General features: G+C 41.6%; 1 protein-coding gene and 1 pseudogene across 3 annotated transcripts; one reads left to right on the top strand and one right to left on the bottom strand.

Moving 5' to 3' along the window:
• Positions 1-3,400: 3,400 nt before the first annotated feature.
• LOC133919779 (NEP1-interacting protein-like 2) lies at positions 3,401-6,220 on the bottom strand. Of its 3 annotated transcripts, none has more exons than XR_009909966.1 (6): positions 5,886-6,220; positions 5,587-5,765; positions 5,199-5,282; positions 4,864-5,028; positions 3,841-4,016; positions 3,657-3,776 (listed from the first exon to the last, which is right to left on the bottom strand). XR_009909966.1 is itself a non-coding variant. In XM_062364283.1 (5 exons), the coding sequence occupies exons 1-5, from the start codon at positions 6,007-6,009 to the stop codon at positions 3,654-3,656; spliced, it is 675 nt and encodes a 224-aa protein (XP_062220267.1). In that variant the 5' UTR covers positions 6,010-6,217; the 3' UTR covers positions 3,401-3,653. The 3 variants fall into 3 exon arrangements, 1 of the variants encoding a protein (XP_062220267.1); XR_009909967.1 differs by having other exon boundaries at positions 3,841-3,974; positions 5,886-6,219; XM_062364283.1 differs by lacking the exon at positions 3,841-4,016 and having other exon boundaries at positions 3,401-3,776; positions 5,886-6,217.
• A 2,944-nt stretch (positions 6,221-9,164) lies between these two features.
• On the top strand, positions 9,165-12,805 carry LOC133918093 (peptidyl-prolyl cis-trans isomerase CYP71-like; annotated as a pseudogene).
• Positions 12,806-19,969: the final 7,164 nt, after the last annotated feature.

The following is a 19,969-nucleotide window of genomic DNA, read 5'->3' as shown; positions in this document are numbered from 1 at the left end:
CGAAAGGTCAAATACACTATGTGCACTCACTAGAGAGTATCTATTATAACCTAGTCTTTTTTAATTCTCCAAGGCATGTTACATTTAGCAGCAATATGTTATTAGGTTAGTCTTTAGACGTACCGTACATGTCAATGTTTATTATCCTCATCTATTTATTATTATAGTCTATTCACGCAACGACGATAAATTTTTTATCAGCGTATGTAACATCCGTACCGGGTTATATAATAATTATGCTTCACTATTACTATTGTTCGAAAATTGAGATAGTGTTTGGTTGGAGAGCGAGGTGGGATGAGATGATTTCATTCATATATTTGAGGATATAATGATTTTATTCATAAATATATGCTTGTTTAGTAGGTGGGATGGAACGAGTTCATTTTAGTATCCTAGGTCCATCGTCAGTGTCACGTTCGAAGTGGAGCGGCTGCGTTCCACCATTTTTTTGAACGGCTCCATCCAGAATCTTTGAAAAATATTCTCTCACTGATTCCGAACCATTACATTCCACTGCTCTACATCCAAACAGCTCAAAAATGGGATGGATCCGCTCCGTCCCATCCCGTCCCACGAACAAAACACTACCTTAGATTTTGTATCATTTCAACGTTGCTTCACTAAAAAATTACCCACCCAAGTTTATATCAACTAAATAAATAAATATCAGCAAAATTACATCGAACCAAAATTAGGAAAAAATGAGCCACTCCGTGATATCGTTTGGATAATTATTTGCACAACAAATATTTTCGGCCATTCAACATTTGCGTGGCTTATTGCCTCAACCTTCGTGTAGCTGTAGTTGATATTTTCGATAGAGTTTGACTTCTTTTATATGATGTACGCTGAGCTCTGGATGTGTCTCAATAATAATTACATGATATTTCCTAAATTATAAAAAAAACAAATAAAACGAGGTGCTATTTGTCGACCTGTCGGCAAACGACGTGCCAACATGCTTGTCGGAAAACAGAACACAGTAAGGCATGTCGGCTGTTAGCTACCACGACACCCTTATCGGTGTCTACTCGGGGGCCTGTTGGTACGCGGAATACCGACAGGCCCTCGGGCCTAGTGCCACATCGGCTGTCGGCATTCCGAATACCGACAGGTCCCTTGTCGGTATTCCGCGTGCTGACAGGTGTCTATTATTAAAATTTTGTGAAGTTGGCTATTATTTTTATAATTTTCTAATAAAGTAATATTATTAAAAAAATTCATCTGACAAGGCCGATCCTTTCCTAACCCATCTAATCGTATTTATTGCTATCTACTCAAGTATTTTTCTTCCCTAGACACCTCATCCAGCGCGGTTGGGTATTGTCTCCTCCCGTAGCATTAAATGCTACTGATGGAGCCTTGCGGGCTGGTGCAACATCACATGGCTGATGAGACAGGGTTTGCAGAATGACAAGGCAAGTGGACAATTTTGCAGGTAGACTCGTGGGACGTAGGGATAGGACAACTTGACATATGATCTTACGACGCACGACGATGGGACGGGACGGGTGGCCAGGGGTGGCAGGTGTGAAGGCATTCCATGGTTGAGATAGACACTCAAAGCCCTCAGGGCAAGTTGGGCTCAACTGGTTCTCCAGGATATGATTCAAGAGTAGAATTTTTAGCTAGGCATGGGTCTGCTAATCAGGGCCCACTTGTAAGTTCTCCCACTCTCTGGTATATAAAGAGATGAGGACCCGATTTATAAAGAGAGGATCGGTAACTGATTCACAAGCACTCATAACAAAATACACATGACTAGATAGTAAGTATGTAAATGCGAAAACGTAAATAAGGTAAAGAGACAAACTTGACATAAGAAATTTTTATCCTGTGATATCGATAATATGAATATCACCCCTAGTCCACGTTGGATCTCTACCAAGGATATGCTCTCGATCAGCACTCAATCATGACTCTTGAGCCATCAAGCTAAGGCCTTAAGTCGGATGAGCCACCAAGCCACCAAGGCAAGGTCTCACCACTAGTTTCTATTCCGGTCACTTGCCGTCGTGACCACTTCGGAGATTGAGCCACCAAGGTAAGGATCTCCGTGTCCCTATACATGTGTCTTGCCATCGCTCACACTAAGTCAAAGGGTCAACAAGCTTGAGCCACCAATGCCCAAGATGTCGGTGAGTCACCAAGACTCCAAGATGCTAGTGTACCTCTCGGTATAAGCTAGGATCACTTCTTGATCCACTCTCTAGGCAGTCATCATCTAACAATACTCTCTAGGCCTACAAGCGCTAATTACACGCTAATCTTGTGCTTAATTGCCTTGGATGATCACTTCAAGCACTTTATTGGCATGGATGATGTCTTCTCAAGTGTATATGGGATCCATTGGACTCCAGTAGCATACCACACCTTCAAATAACTGAGTGAAGGGGTATTTATAGCCTCAAACCCGCTAACTAGCTATTTTCCCAATGACTCAAAAAAGCTATTAACACCTAATGTTCCGGTGAGAATAGGAGTACTAACACTGGATCATCCGGTGAATACAACATCAGAAACTAGCTGTTGGAACTCTACTCAATACCTCTGTGAACACCGGACACTCCGGTGTACTTTCAAATCTATCACCGGACCTTCTGGTGAGTTATCTTGAGTTATCCGAGCCTTTACACCGTTCATCTTTAGAGTATTAGACCTTTCGGTGAGTTGTTCTTCATTCTTCAATACCTACAGTCGTCTCTGCAAGAAATGCTATGGTGCTATAACTCGGTGTGCACAAACCAAACACCGGACCATCTGGTGGGTTGATCTTCAGTCTTCTGCACTTGTATTCTTCTCTACAGGAAATACTCTGATGTTACCCAGTGCAGATCACCGGACTATCCGATGAGGTCCTCAGCCTTCTTTCTCTTTATCAGAAACACTCTGGTGGTCCTATATACTATTCACCGGACTATCTGGTGAGGCTATCAACCTCTAGATACAATGCTCCTGTGAGTATAAACTCCTCTGCATCGGATATTCTGGTAAGAAAAATCTTTCTGGGACTTTTCCGATTCAATCAAATTTTATCACGGCTACAATAACTTCTTGATGTATTACATCCATAAAAAACTTACTAACATATATTTTTAATAAACATGTAAGGCCTAATAACTATGTTATTATTAATCATTAAAATCACAGTCATAATCTAATAAGATCATTTTCACTGTAATACAGCCTGACTCAAATAAACCATACAGACAGCCAAACAGGTCTAAAAGACTCCTTCATACTACCCTTCCTCTCCTCTGTTTTGTCTTCTTCCTCCTCTTCTTTCTCTTTTAAGCTAAAAAATTATAGAAAGCCCTCCTACCCCGTGGGATCGGTCGCTGTTTATAACACAAACATACAACAGAGTGACAGACATCCACATAACCACGTCCTACTGTTGTACAGAACTACAAAGAGCTTCCACAGCGATCTTATTTCATTTCACATTGTAACTGGTTGTAACAAACAAAGTCAGACTGTCAAGATGTACAGAACCGTTTCTTTCTGGTCGTAAAACAGGCAGATTCGACTAATTTACATCGCTTTATGTACCTCTAAATGCAGTACAGTATACAAGCAAATATTTCGCCCAACTAACTTCTTTCACCTTCACCGGGAACTTGCAACTTTGCAAGTAGGTTTTATCTATCTTACACACCTTGCCTACATACGGGGCATGACCCATGATCAACGAGCCATTTATCCACGCAAGGCTGGTGAAAAGTGTGAGAGCAATTAGGCAACCTCCTTGCTGTTTCACCGGCTACGATGTCCTGCAATAAGTACACTGTTAGGTCGACGTTTAGAAGAAATGAAAACGTCACAAAGCATGCCAACCTCATTGCATTCAATATCAAACAAATCTTGGTGTGTAATTGCTAATTGCAGTTGTTCCATTGAGTCTGTTGCATCTATCTACATTTCCTGCCACTTGCATCCATGCATTCATTATCCAACCATAGGGCTCTGAACTTGCACGACGCAGTTATCAGTCCCAGAATGAGCTCATTTTTCTGGTTGAAAACAGATTTCGGGAAAGCTGTGGTTACTGGTTGATTATCACTCGTAACCAGATTTTTCCACAAGGAATGGCAATCGGTAAACTACTCGGTTTATCTAGTCCAAGTACTAGACTGTATTAACTGCTAACAGACTAGTGTACCGTTGTTCTTGCATGTAAGCACATAAACTTCACAATATTCTTTGAAGAAGAAAATGAAATCAGTACAATTGAACAAATGAAATATAACTGGCATCAAACGAGGTACTCCTGATTGTCTTCCAATCGCAAGCTACCATGTAATCTTAGCACAAAATTCAATGACCAGTGAAGAACATCGTCACTGACCACCTGGAAGCTCAAAGCAACCACCTACCGGTAAGTGCTCCAGTACCAAACTTCAAAACATTGATGAGGACACTAGGCAGTGGCCTTGTTTTTCTTTACAAACATTACAAGATTATACCTCTCCGTTCAAAAATAGTAGAAGTATTTTTCTAGACTTGGTCTTCAAAGTTAGATTTTGATTAAGATTTTCTCACAAAATATATTATTTATAACTACAAAACCTATATAGCGTGAAGTCATTTTGAGTTGTGAATCTAGTTGTATAATTTCTATACATTAGGTATTCTTATAATTTGATTAAATATTAGTCAAAGTACACAAAGTTTGATTTTTTAAAATAAAGCACACTTGCTATTTCTGAACGGAGAGAGTATAAAGAAGCAAAATCATAACATGGTAGCTAAATGCCGACTCTACTGTATGAAACATTATTTGAAAACAGGTTATTTTACTCTTATTATTGTGCAAGAAAGATTTCTTTGATAATATGAAGTGTGCTATCATAATTATACCTGTAGACAGATAGGGCAAGAAAGGATTTCACCAAATGAGTCCCGCATTTGGTCAGTGACCACATAATGTGATAATTTCTTCAGTGACTCTCTCGAAAGCCCTTTAGATGAAATGTCTCCAACTATGTCATATACATCATCATAACCAAAATCTGATAGGGTGACCTGCCAATGAAAAATATCTAAAATTCAGTAAAAACACTGACACCAAAGATGGAATAATTCAAAAGAAGCATAGACAAATGTCATTAGAACACGATGATCTCTATGAATTCACTATCATAATTTGTGAAGGAGGTTATTGTGCTGTCTAAATCAAAATAAGTGCTACTTACCTGCCAGCGATGTGATGTATATGCTGAAGGCGTAGATTGCTCTTGCAAAAACCGGGCATGAAGGAGCTGCTCAACGAAATTGGCCTGGACACCAAACCATGAATTTCTTGAGAGAATACGTCTAGAAAGTACTGTAAGTTACAATTGTAAAATCATTTTACGATTTCTAAAAAAGCCTAGCAATAGTCAAGTGACATAAAGCTGATGAACAAACACAGTCACAGTCACACAGATACATGATGACGTCATTCTTTTTTTGAGATAGATGGTAGTATCATCAAATGAAATCTCTTGGCCTTAAATCCCAAGCATCGTAATTCATAAACGATCAAGCTGGTAAAATACTATGCAAGTTTAAAGTAGACAAGACGTGCCATCTGAAACTGACCATGGAGGATGCGCCATGCGAGCCCAACCGGTCCGAGCACCAATAAGCGCGAGAAGCCTCAAGAACCTCAATGGAGAGGGCAGCTCCGGCGAACGCCCCCGACCCAGCTCCCCGCAGAACGCCGCTGTCCGAAGCTCTGCCCGCCACCGCGCCGGTGACTGCCCCGGTCAAGGCTCCAGCTTTACACGCCGCGGACACCACAGAGCCACTTCGAACTCAGGACAACCGAACAGGGCAAAAAGCAAGACGTGTGCGCACGCGCGAGCGCGAGAGAGAATCAGAGAAGCAGCTGCAAGTACCGAGGGCGAAGAGGCCGGTGAGGGCGCCGGAGACGACGCCGGCGAGCAGCCTGGCGGGGTACAGCGCCACGCCGCGCTCGACCAGCCCGTCATCGTCGGGCGCGGGCGCCTCGGCAACCTCCATCGCGACGAGGTGATCTCCACGAGGAAGAGGTGGCAGTATGGCAAGCTCTCTCCCTCTCCCTCTCCCTCTCCCTCTCTCTTTCCACGTAATGGCGTGGCGTTTATTTTTGGCGCCTGCTCGTTGGTGTGGCGGGGAAGGGAGGGGAGGCGAAGGCCAGAGGCTCTCCGGGAGAGGAGGGTGCTTTAGGGGCTGTTTGGTTGTTGATCAAAAAAACCTAACCAAATATTGGCCAGGGCTAAATTCAAGATAAAAAAGTAATGTTTGGTTTATAGTTAAATCAAAGTTAGGTCTCTATCAAAGATAAAAGTAAAATTGGTGTTTGGATTGTTGCCAGGTCAAAATATTTCAAAATTGTGAGTGTACATGTTGTTAATTTTTTTATGTAATATATTTAAATGGGGTCTTATTTTGTAGATTAAATCATAAGAAATAAAATTATATGTACGAATTTATTGTTGGATGCACGTGTTAACAAATATTATCATTAGAAATTTAATAATACTAAAAACAATACATTAAATGCACCATTTATGAGGCGACATGTGGCTATGGCTTGCCATACGGCCAAGCTAAAATGGCGGCGCACAAATCAGCCGGCCGGAAAGCACCCTGCTTCCATGTTAATTGTAGATAGGCCAGCCAAATTTCTTTTAGGCACATTCAAATTTTATTTACAAACTAAACGCAAGCCAAATGAATAAGGTACGGCTAAATTTTGGTTGGGCACGTTAAGATCAGAACCAAACACATCCTTAGCTTTAGCTCTAGCGGCAGTTTGTGAAATGATTCAATTGTTTGGTCGTTTTCTTTTCGTGGTTCTTGTTTTTCTTTCATTTCTTTCTCCTGTGCATCCATCCAGGTTGCTGAGAGGTTTTCTTCATGGAAGAACACTGCATGACATAACACATTAACACGGGATAAGGATCTTTTGTCTACTTATTTCCCACCTCGTGCAATGATTGGACGGAAGATTTGGCTTGTTTCTTTTTTTCTCTGAAAAGACTACTGGGATATTGAGTGTTCACCGCAAAGGATAAGGATCTAGATTCTCTCTCTTTGTCATGGGCGTAAGTGATAGACTGTCACAATATGCTACAACCACATGACAATGATCTTTTAAAAAAGAAATATGACGATGATTTGATAATAAAATAATTAAGTACTTATTATAAATATGGTATATCCTAAAAATAGATTATTATCGTTGTCCTTCATCTAATACGATATGTTTCATAGCCTGCAATAAGGTAAATAAGACATATGCCGATATTCCTATCATTTTATCGTATTCTACATGAAAATCATATCTGAATTAGAAATAAGTTCTTCAGATAATCACAGCACTAATACACTCTAGAAAAATTAAGGTCAACTAAATGCAACAGATAAATCATGAACAGTGCTCCCCATGTGTGTCCTTTAATCGTGGAGAATAAGATAGAGCTATGCATGCGGTGCATTCAATTTTTCGGTTCCAGAATACATCTTGAATTGCCGAGCTACATACCACTGCTACTATTTGTCTATTTTCCGAGATGGTGATCGTGCGTTCTGTTGACTGCAGCGACGGATGCTCCCAACTGCGGAGGGTAGGCGGGTGCTTTCAGAGTTTCACGTATTCATGCGCGCATCTCCAAATCGCCAATTCTCTCTATGCCATAAAAAAAATATAACTCTTCCTCTGTGCTATTAAAAATTTCAAACTTCCTTTTCGGTCATTGTTTTTATCTTCCATTCCCTCCTCGCCATTCAGCTCTCCGACAGAACTCAAATCTAAAATCATTATATACGGGCACGGTTACTGGATACTGTTTATAAGGCACATCGGCTTTCTATTACTTAAAAATTAGTGGTCTTCTATTTATTTAAAAATTCTAGATTTTTTTATGTGTTCTATAATTCATGTGTAACCCATTTTAATTGAATTTAACTAAAAACATGTGTAGAATTTAAACTAAAATTATTCAAAAGATTATTTTATAACTTCTAACAATTGTTACCTTCTCAAATAAAATTCCAAAAATATGGTAAAATTAACTAATATTCTTCTTATATGATGGAATAAATTCTTAAATTATTTTTAGCTCTAAGTTATATGGTGAAAAAGTGAGTACGTTTGTAATGCTAATGCTAAACTAGGGCTGAAAATAATTTTTAAAATTATTCCATCATATAAAAAGAATATTAGTTAATTTTATCAGATTTCTAAGATTTTATTTGAGGCCGTAATAATTGTTAGAAATTATAAAAGTAGATTTTTTAACATAAGTTTTTTAGATGAATCTAATTAAAATGTGTTGCATATGGATTATGGAACATTTTGTTCTAGAATTTTTGGAGAAATAGAAACCATTAATTTTTGAAGTAAGAGAAGGTTGATGTACCTTATGAACAATATCCATGCAGAACGATTTTTGACTGGAGTTCTGCCGGAAGGATGACGGAGTGGTAAGAGGGAAAGAAAGATAAAAACTATAGAAAATAAGGAAGTTTGAAACTTTTGGTGGTATAAAGAGAAAAACTATTTTTTTATAGCACGGAGGGAATTCGCCCCAGATCTAGTGGGCGTGCCGGCGCTTGCCGTTTCCACGTGCCGAAAGTCTTTGTGGTGTCTGTGATCTCCACGTCTATGGTGGCATCAACGTCCGGGGAGACCGTGCCACCGGATGGGATGGCGACGTGCCGAGCCCGTGCGGAACGAGGGGCCACATGTAGGCAGCACATTCTTTTTTTAAAAAAGAGATTACATTGACTTCTCTCCTACTTAAAAAAGATGTAAGGCGTGATCCATCCGCCCGATGATTCCTTTGTCGATTCCTTCGTCCGCGTCCTCCGTCCGTCCGTCCGCTTGTTCGCTCGCCCCGATCGGACGACCATGCCTTCGTCCTCACACCCGCGCCCTCCTCCTCGGCCTCGCCCCGCTCCCAAAATTGCCGCCAGCTCTCCATCCGCAAGCCCACGTCCCCCCTCTGCCGCCCCCGGCTACTCCGCCCGCACCCCATCCTCCTCGCCCCGCTCCCGAAATCGAATCTCCCAGCGCTGCATCGGACCGTCGCCTTTGCCCCGTGGCCGGCCTCCGCCGCGCCACCTCCCTCCGTCGACCCCGGCCGCGCCTCCCTCGGCCCCGCCGCCTCCCTACGCCGCCACGCAACGCCATGAAGCTGAACATGTCCGTGGTTGAGAACTGCGTAGGCTTCCCCGCCGGCGACAACGGCGGCCTCTCCTTCACCGCCGATGCGGCCGACGTGCCAGCCATGGAGCTCCACGCCTGCGCCGATGTGAGCAGCCGATCCCCCTCCCAGCCCGTCGATCTCCTCTAGGACGCTCCACGTGGATTCGTTTTGCCGGGGTTCCGATCTGGTCTTCGCCTTGGCTGAGTAGCCTGTAGCCGAAGGAGAAGAAGATGAACGGCACCGGGGGCAGTCACCAGCAATAGCAGTAGAGTCTCCGGCATCAGCAGCAGCAACATGCGCTCCTGATGTAGCAGGCACAGTAGCAGCAGCAGTACCAGTCCGGCGTCCTCGCCGCGGCGGCTGCGGCGACCATGACCCAGGTCATCCCCCGGATCCTCGTTTCTTGATCTATTGCTTTGGGTGCGCATTGGGCATCAGTATTGCCTCCCGATCTGCCTGTGAACCCTCTAACACTCTCGTCTCAGCGTCATATTTTATTTCGTGTGTGATAGTGGTTTGTGGTAGTAGATGGATTAGCTTTAGCTAGCTGCTACCTGGGCTGAATTTTATGATTTGTCAGCAATATATGCTGAAATGTCAAACTATTCTATGGTGTGATTGCTGTGGATTCAACTTTAGTGCTTAATGGATAATTCTGTTTGAAGAGTTTGGATCTATGCTCGAATAAATTTTTATTGAGCTTATAGGGAACACTGTCTATTGCAGTGTCTGAGACGGGGGCTTAATTGCCCTTCTTTTCTTCTTTTCTAGGATACCTGAAGTTTTGGAAGAAGAAACCTACTGGGATTGAATTTGCTAAACATTTTCGGTCTCATCTCAGTCCCATCGAAGGCTTAGCTGTGAGTGTGCACATTCTTAAGTTCATTTCCTCGACTAAGAGGAAGTTGTTACATTCATGTGACCTATCTTATGCCACATACAGTTTTTTTTTTTGATTAAACATAAGGTGTTCTTTGGCTTGCTTGTTGCTACTCTTAGTTATCGCTCCTACCTGTGGTAATACGAACAATTATAAATTATAGCATGATTCAGTATTGCAGGTGAGTGTTGATGGTTTACTTTGCTGCACGATATCCAGCGATCAGTCTGTGAAGGTTATGATGTTGTAAACTATGACATGACGTTCATGATGTGTCTTCCATTTGTTCCTGGGGCTATTGAGTGGGTTTATCGAGAAGGGGATGTTAAACCAAAACTTGTTGTTAGTAACAGAAATACCCCATCTGTTCACATATATGATACTCAATCCGGTTCAAACGATCCAATCATATCCAAAGAGGTATTCTCTTGTTGCCTTCCATGTTTGTATGTATAATTTCTAAGAATTTACAAGAGGATACCTACTGTATGAGCTTCTTCTTTAACTGCAGATTCATGCTGGCCCTGTCAAAGTTTTGAAATATAACCATGTCCATGATGTTATGATATCTGCTAACGCCAAAGGATTGTTGGAATACTGGTCTCCATCTACCCTAAAGTTTCTAGAACATGAGTATGTTGCTGCCCCTTCTCAGTTATTTTCAACATTATGTAGCTTCATTTATCTTTGCCAAAACATTCTCCTATTGTTCTGATGAACAACTGCAAGCTTGAGCACATGTTTACATCTTTCACTACTTTTGCTGAAAACATTGTAACTGGAAAAACATACCAGTTAATATATGTTCATCGCAATGAGATCCAATTAGGTCATATTATGTTTGGTAAAAATAAAATTGTTCAAGGAATAACATAATCGATTTCTCAGCTTTAATCTTGTTCTAAATCACTTCCTTGCTTGATAACAGCCTACCTAGCTGTTTCTGGTTCAGACTTTCCTTTTTTCTCTCCATCTTTTGTGAATCTTATCACTCTGTCAGCATGTTCCTACGATTTCCTTTGTAATAGATGTCCATTTTCCCCCTTGGTGAACGCATAAACTTAGACTTACCAACACTCAATGTTGCTATTTGCTTTGCGCAGGGTGAGATTTCGTTTGAAAACAGGCACAAATCTATTTGAAATTGCAAAATGTAAGACGAGTGTGTTTGCTATCGAGGTACTTTTTATATTCCTAAAATGATTTACATATCTTTTTTCTTTATTCATAGAATAATTAGGCATACAATTGGACAACAATGGGCTTGAATGCTTTGCAGCAGAATAAGGGTATTCCCACAATCCCACTGAGATTATACTGCTATGCAACTAGATTTTCCTTTTTCATTTTATTCTAACAATAGTTAGATGACAGGGGTATCTGAATTTGTAAGACTTTAGACTTGGCATATCCATCTTATCTTATTATTTAGGGATAGGGATAGAGCACTATATTCTGAACTGTGTATGATTAGCTGAAAGAAAAATGATATCGAAGTAAATCATTGGACACAATAAACTCAGCCTATTGTGTTGTCAAATCTGACACTTCATAGAAATGATGGCCTGATGGCCAGTCTTGTCCTTCAGATTGTACATTGAATGACTCTGCTAAATGAGCTGGTTGTTTTCAGATGAGCAACGATGGCGCTCAATTTGCCGTCACATCCCCTTATCGCAGGATACAGGTATTTTGGTTCAAAAATAGGAAACTAAGATGTGTATATGATGAGTCCCTTGAGGTAAGAAGCTTCTCTGGCAAATATTTGCATATGAAAGGTAACTATGTTGCATTCTTATTTCAATTGAATATTATCATTTGTAGGTGGCACAAGATCTTCAAAGAAGTGATGTTCCATTGTATCATTTGACGCTATTGATTTTGGGCGTCGAATGGCTGTTGAGAAGGAAATAGAGAACACAGAAAATGTTCCACAACCTAATACTGTAATTTTCTTATTTATGCTACCCTTTTGGGCATAAAGGTATGCTAATTTGGTGATTTGTGTTCTTGAATAGTATTAGACCATTTATATTATGTATAGTTATTTTTATTACATTTTAAATAACCTATTGAGTACAGACATTGGGGCCTTAGTAGTCGCTCCTGAAGTACAAAGTGAAAAGCAAAGAAATCTTGCAGTATCTTGGTTCCCTATGTGTCTAGCTGGGGCTTATCATATATGTTTGCACTCTTGAGCTACTGACTGCTTAAATAGATAATTATCGTGCCATGCTCATATGGTGGTATCATTATGCACTTTTTTCGCCATTTTTTGCTATTGAACTGAACAACTTGCTGTAAAACTTACTATCCTTATCATACATATGTGCAGATTGTAAACTTGCACACAAATAAGGTTTCCCGTATCCTGGGAAAGGTAGAGAACAATGAAAGGTATCTGAAAATTGCTCTATACCAAGGCGACAATGGCAACGAGAAGTTTAGAAAAATCCCTTCAGTAGCTACCAATGTCAATGATAGCAAGGAACCTTTATCAAACCCAACACTGCTATGTTGCACTTTCAAGAAGCATCGAATATATCTCTTTAGGTATGCCATTCTATCATCTCTGGAGGGTTTTTTATTGGTTGGTTTCTGCTTTTGCATAGTGACTTCCTCTTTGAAAGTTTGTTCATATATGTTATATTGTTATTTCTTATTTCAAGTGTTTTTGTTCCGGGACCAGGCCGCTGGAGTCTGGAGGCCTGCCTCCCCCGTTCGATCTGCTGCTGGCGGGTGATGTGGCTTCGTCGCAGTGCTGCTCGTGCGGGAGCTCGACCTCAACTCCGCCTGCATCGTCGCCTTCTTCGAGACCACCGCCTTCGCCGAGGACCAGCCTTATCCATCCGGTGCTCTCTCTCTCTCTCTCTCTCTCTCTCTCTCTCTCTCTCTCTCTCTCTCTCTCTCTCTCTCTCTCTCTCTCTCTCTCTCTCTTAGCCCTCCTTCGCCCTCCTTAGCCCTCCTCCGCCTCCCCCGGCCAGCCGCTCTCCTCTGCCTTCCCTCGCCAAATCCGGCTTCCCCGAGGTCGGGGACGGTCCACGTGTGTTACGTCACATTTGTTTAACAAATTTTTGGCGTCCGTTGCAATGCACGAACAGATAATTTATTTTTATTTAACAAACTTTTGGCGCCCGTTGCAACGCACGGGCAAAAAACTAGTATATTAAAAAGCAAATAACAGGTTCACAAACAACAGTATAAGAAAAAAAAACACAATAAAAGGCAGCTGGTGGCATTAGCATACCACATAGCCCCTAATCAACGAGGTAGTAACTACATAGACCGATCCATAAATAGCTGAGACCATCAGCGAAACAAAGGATCCGCACACTAGGAACCGAAGTAAAGATAAGTGTGACCCATTACACATGGAGAGCAAGCCACCAGGTTATAATTCGCAGACATCAGTAGCGGCCCTCTCAGCCAGAGTGAACCTTTGTAGCCATTCTCGGACATGATCTGCGGCCTCTCTCATCTTGGCCCTGTCACCTTCTTTGAGAAGAATACTCCATTTCTGCACGAAGGATATAGCAAGGGTCAACACTTCCATAGGTTTATTGGGGAACTTCTTCTCAATCGCTATAGTGTTCAGTGTCCGCCATAAAGCCCGAGCAATCCCTGCAAAATGGAAGAGTCCTAACTTTTTATAAATTTTGAAATTTTTCGGAAGCCAGCTCGTCCATAAGCCAGCTACCGAAGTGGGGAACCAATTCTAGCTAAATATGTCTCGCAAAGTACTCTAAATAAATTGTACCAACACACATCCAAAGAAGATGTGGTTGACCGTTTCAGGCTCATCACACAGGCAACAATTCATGCCTCCTTTCCAACCCCTCTTCTTGAGGGAGGTGGCCACTGGAAGCTTATTATGCATCATCTGCCTCATGAACATCTTGATTCTAAGTGGTATTTTGCAAGTCCAAAGTGTCTTAGCCCCCTTCAGGACACCCCTTCAAAAGTCAGGAACTTGTACAAAGATTTGGTGGTAAATCTCCTTGATTTATCTAGAGCCCAAACAATTTCATCCTCATTTTCATTCAAATAGACATTTTGCAGCTTGTGTAACAGTTCCTCTCATTGAAGCAAATCATTTGTCGTTAGACTCCGTTTAAGTTGGATTTGCCACTCATTATTACCCCAACAATCAACTGCTACAACATCAGGGTCAGCACACATGCCAAACAAGCCAGGAAATTGAGTTTTTAAAGGGGTCTCTCCTAGCCACACATCTCTCCAGAAATAAACCTTATTGCCATTGTTAACCTTGTACACAACCCCCATTGAAAGAGATATTTGACCTTATGTAGGTATTTCCAAAACTGTGAAGTGTTCCTCTTTTTGGATGTGAATAAATTACCATCTGGCATATATTTGGTCTTTAGCAGCTTGCACCAGATGTCTTCGAAGCTAGATACCACCTTCCAAACCCATTTGACCAGAAGACATTCATTCATGATCATGGTGTTTAGGATGCCAAGGCCCCATAGTCTTTAGGTCTGGATATGGCTACCTATTTGGCCATATGATATCTGTTTACATCCTCAGCACCTCTCAAAAAAAATTTGGATCTTATAATATCCATTTTCCTATGTGCCTCTTTGGGAAGGAGGTAGAATCCCATGATGTATAGAGGTAAACTAGTTAGGCACGAGTTTGTCAAGGTCAATATGCCCCCATAGGTCAAATTTTTGCCTTTCCATGGGTCTAACTTTTTGGTCATTTTTGTTAAAACCTCAGTTGAGGCAGCATTTCCTAAATGGTGGTCAGATATAGGGATACCCAAATACTTCAATGGTAGCTGTCCCAGTTTGCAATTGAGCATGTTTGCCACCCTTCCCTGTTCATCCTGATTCATTCCAAAAGAAAAGATCTCACTTTGTGGAAATTATTTTTTAAATCCAGATAGCCATTCAAAGCAGTATATGATGATCTTAAAATTAAGGATAGATTTATCAGAACCATCACTCATCAGGATTGTGTCATCAGTATACTGAATATGGGTGAACAGGTGGTCAACCACCCCTTTAATCAAGCCCTTAGATGAAGGCTTGTTCATCAGCCTATCAAGAACATTTGCATAGCAGGGGGATAGGGGATCACCTTATCTTAAACCCTTGCAGGTTCTAAAGTATGGGCCCCTTTATCCATTAATGTTAATGCAGACCCTGCATCCCATGACAGATTGTATGACCCAATCTATCCACCTAGTAGGGAATCCTTTTCCTTTCATGACTTCATCCAGAAAATTCCAATTAATCTTGTCATAGGTCTTTTCAAAGTCAATTTTTATCAACACCTCTTATCGTCTTGTTCTTCTTAATTTATGAACGACTTCATGTAGGATCACCACCCCTTCCAAGATGTTCCTACCCTTGATGAAGATAGTTTGACTAGGGCCAATAAACTCCTTGCCTACTGGGGTCAGTCTGTTATTTAGGATCTTGGTGAAACCCTTGTAGTCTATATTGAGTAGGCAAATAGGTATGTATTGCTTGATAATATTGGCCTCTTTGACCTTAGGTACCAGAGTTATAACACCATAATTAATTTTTTCAGATCCAACCTCCCTACATGGAGGTCTGTGAACATGTCAAAAAAAACCTCCTTAACTAGGTCCGAGAAGATCTTAAAGAAAGTAGCAGTGAAACCATTTGATCCAGGAGCAGCATCTTCTTTCATGTCTTTGAAGGCCTCCTCAATCTCTTGAGTAGAGAAGGGTTGAGTAAAACTCTCTCTGGTTTCAGCTGATAGTCTGTTATGGTTGTCCCAGAAAGAGTCATGTAACATGAGCCCCTCTCTAGAATCAAAACCAAAAAGATTTTTGTAGAACCCATAGATATGATCTCCAATTTTCAGCTTGAGAGCTAATCTGACCTTGATCAGTTTTCAAAGACAAGATCAGATTCTTCCTCCTCCTCCTATTGGCTAGTAGATGGAAAAACCTTGTATTGTTGTCCCCTTCTTTGATCAAGGTCTTCCCCCCTTCTGTTTCCAAAGAATCTCCTCCATGGAGAGAATTTTCTCAAGGCTTGCCTCTAAGTTGTATTTGCTCTCCCATTCCTCCATAGTCAACCCATCAACATTTGCCTTGCCATCCAGCAGGGTCAACTTAGCTAGTGTATCCTACTTGTTTTTTGCCTGCTCACCAGTATGCTGTCTATACCAACCTCTCATAAACTGTCTGATGTCACATAGGCTGCTGTACCAATTATCCATAGAATAACCATCAACGAGTCTTCTTGATTTCTTTTCTAGACACCTTTGATGAACAAGGTCCTTGAAGTTGTCAATTAAGAGCCACTGTCTCTCGAAGGTGAATTGCTTGCACCTCTAGATCTCAGATTCCCCTGAATCCAAACAAATAGGATTGTGATTTGAACCAACCCTAGTTAGGCTCCATACATAACACAGGGAAGTGCTGCTCCCAGTCACTGGACATAAGAAATATGTCTAAGTTCACTATTATTGGAGTTAACTGCTTATTGATCTAGGTATACTTAGCTCCAGATCTTTTCACTTCCCTTAAGTGAAATTTCCAGATGAAGTCATTGAAGAGGTCCATCAAATTCTGATCTATATTGTTAGTGTTTTTGTCCCGAGCCTCTCTAATGAGATTAAAGTCCCCTCCCAAAGGAGAGGTTGTGATACCTTGTCACAAATCTCCTCTAATTCACAAATAAAGTCTTTTGAACTGTTGTGATTGGTAGGGCCATAAACTGTAATGAATTCCCATCAAGTCTTCCGCCGGCAAGATCGCCGGCTAAGCCTCTAGATCTAGAGCTCTTGGGCTATTCTTCTCATGCTATCTCGAGTCAAGTTGTCCAGAACACAGATCTCTTCGGAGATAGGTGGAAGTTTGAATAGGTGATTTTAGATTACCTTTACAAGATGATTTCATTCCTCCTTAGCCATCCACCGTGGTTTCGCCGAAGATGTCATCGAGCCTTTCCTCAACCTTCATAGGATTTTGACTTGGATTGGGCATACGGAGTAGTTGTTTTGTTGAGCCTCGATTGACCTCCCAATTGGCACAACCGCTATAGCATCTAGGCCCCGAAGTAAGTGGTAAGTGTTTCGGTGATTAATGACAACCGTATCATTGTGAGTAATGCATATGTTTTGAAGGGAATCAAATTTTTTAGTTCACAATGATTGGATAGGTTTTCTTGGTCTCTCATGGAATTCTATTGGTTGATCAAAGGACATTTGCATCAAGATTAAGTATCTTCTAGTTCTAAGTGTCACAAGTTGATGAAGGACATTTAGAGTAGACATATGTCTCTTTTTGACTTTTGACCGTACTATAAAGGAGGCTACGTGTTGTAGCTTGACCTAGTTGAGTCTAGACATAGTTGGATGCACACTTATGAAAATCTAGCAGTAGGTAGCTCAAAGAAGGTCATGGTGAGAAGTTGAGAAGTTAGAACTCAAAGTCGATTGAATTGGATGAGTTCCAGAAAGCTTGTTCTCACCGGATTGTACGGTGCGAGAAGGATTAAACTCACCGGACTATTTTCCCTCTCTGTGAAGATTTCAAATGACCTCACTGGATTATCCGGTGATGGGAGAAATTTTGCACCATTGCATTTAACAGAAGAGTCATTTTTCAGAGAAATTTGAAGTTACATGCACCGGATTGTCCGGTGATCTGAAGAACGCATACACCGAACTATTTAACAAAAGGACTGCTTTTCTGGAGAAAATCTGGGTTGAACTGACCGGATTGTCCGGTGACTTAAAGGAGTTGTCACCGGACTATTTAATAGAAGCTTGATATTTTCGGAGGAAATGGATTATAAGGCACCGGATGATCTGGTGATGAGATGGATATCACAACGGAGCATTTTGTGACTTGTGTCACGGTACAGAAGACTATAACTCACCGGATTATCCGGTGATACTATGTGGAGGAACACTGGAGCATTTTGCAACGGCTACTGACAGCTGACAGACCAGCGTGTGGAAAAAGTATACTCACCGAATTGTCCAGTGTTAACAGAGGCGTGTGCACCGGACCATCCGATGTTCACAGAAAATATGAGTGGTTGGGCAACGGCTAGATTTGGACCTCTAGCATGTATATACCCCCCCCCCCTCACTTGGTTTCATTCGTCTTGCTTCCAACCCAGAAGCATTCATACACAATGTGTATCATTTAGAAGAAAGGGAGAGCACTTAAGTTGATTTGAAAGTTCTTAATTGAAGATTAAGGACTCTATTAATGCTTCAAGAGTAGAGAGTGTGCATCTAGCTGTTGTTTAGGTTTGATAGGGATCAAGTGAACCAGTTAGCTTATTACTCTTGGTGGTTGGCAACATCTAGCCGGTCGTAGAGATTGGAGGTGTTATCGGTGAGCTCTTGGAGGTCTTGTGGGAGCCTCGGGAAGCTCGTGTACTTGGTTTAATACCCGCTAATCTGGAGATGGAGAAGTGGCAATCACTAGTGAGCACTTGAGTCTTGGTGGCTAAGGGGGAGCGACATCCTTGTGTGAATGCTCCAACGAGGATTAGTGGAGAGTGCCAACTCTTTGATACCTCGGGAAAAACTCAGTGTCCCGTTTCCCTACTCTTGTTACATTTCGCATTTTGTTTCTAGCATTTCCTTCATGTAAGTTTCAATTCCGCACTTTACTTATGTTCTATATGCTTTTATGTTTGTGCTTATCATTCTAGCTTGCTAGGTCGTCTAGTTGCTTTTATTCATTCTAGGCTAAGGTTGCTCTTTGTTCTAGAATTCGATAGTTAGTTTAGTTTTTGTTATTAGTGCCCTATTCACCCTCTCTAGGGCTATTAGATCCTTTCAACCGCTCCTTGCGACGGGGAGCCACATCGCATCACGACAGATCCGGCTGTCGGAGTTTCGGACGCTACCGTGGACGCACTTCCGAGGTGCCTCCAACCAACGCCAGCTTGCAGGTCTCCCCTTCCGAGCTCGTCATGCCCTCTCCATGGGGGCAGTGGCTGAAGAAATATGTAGTAGATTGATTTGGGGAAAATACCATACATCCAATCTGATGCCTGGCCGTATATATATATGCATTGGTTACAGATAGATTTGTTTACAACTGAGAATCCTAACAGCTAACATATGTGATTCAAGACTATCTCTATCTTCTAAATATCTATCTGTTAGGCAACTCCTTTGACATCCCCCCTTAATCGCAATTTGCTAGGAGTCAAGTTGAGATTGTATCGAAGTCTCCTGAAAATATCCACAGGCAGTGCTTTGGTAAAAATGTCAGCTAGTTGATCATGAGTACTAATGAATTTGATCTCCAGTGCTTTGCGAGCAACACGCTCACGAACAAAATGAAAATCAATTTCAATGTGCTTCGTTCGAGCATGAAACACTGGATTAGCTGACAAGTATGTTGCACCAAGATTATCACACCACAGGATAGGTGCACGCACTAGAGGAACTCCAAGTTCACCCAAAACTGACTGTAACTAGACAATCTCCGCAGTAGCATTTGCAAGGGATTTGTATTCAGATTCAGTACTGGATCGAGAAACTGTGGATTGTTTTCTCGCACTCCATGACACAAGATTGGGTCCTAGAAATATAGCAAAACCATCGGTTGATCTTCTGTCATCAGGACAACCCCTCCAATCTGCATCTGAGAACCCACTGACCAACATGGAGCTGTCACAATGTATTCTCAACCCATCGGTTTTGCTATACTGTAAGAACCGAAGGATGCGCTTGACAGCCCCCCAGTGAACATCAGTGGGACTTTGCAAAATTGGCATACCTTGTTGACCGAATAAGCAATATCAGGGCGTGTGATAGTTAGATACTGAAAGGCATCTACCACACTTTGATATTGAGTGATACCTTCTGCTGATAATGGAGTGCCTGTTGTCTTAGATAACTTTTCCGAGCTAGACATTGGAGTATGAACTGG

Source organism: Phragmites australis, chromosome 5 (assembly GCF_958298935.1).
Source record: "Phragmites australis chromosome 5, lpPhrAust1.1, whole genome shotgun sequence".
Taxonomy (NCBI): Eukaryota; Viridiplantae; Streptophyta; class Magnoliopsida; order Poales; family Poaceae; genus Phragmites; species Phragmites australis.
This window is presented reverse-complemented; position numbering and strand designations above follow the sequence as displayed.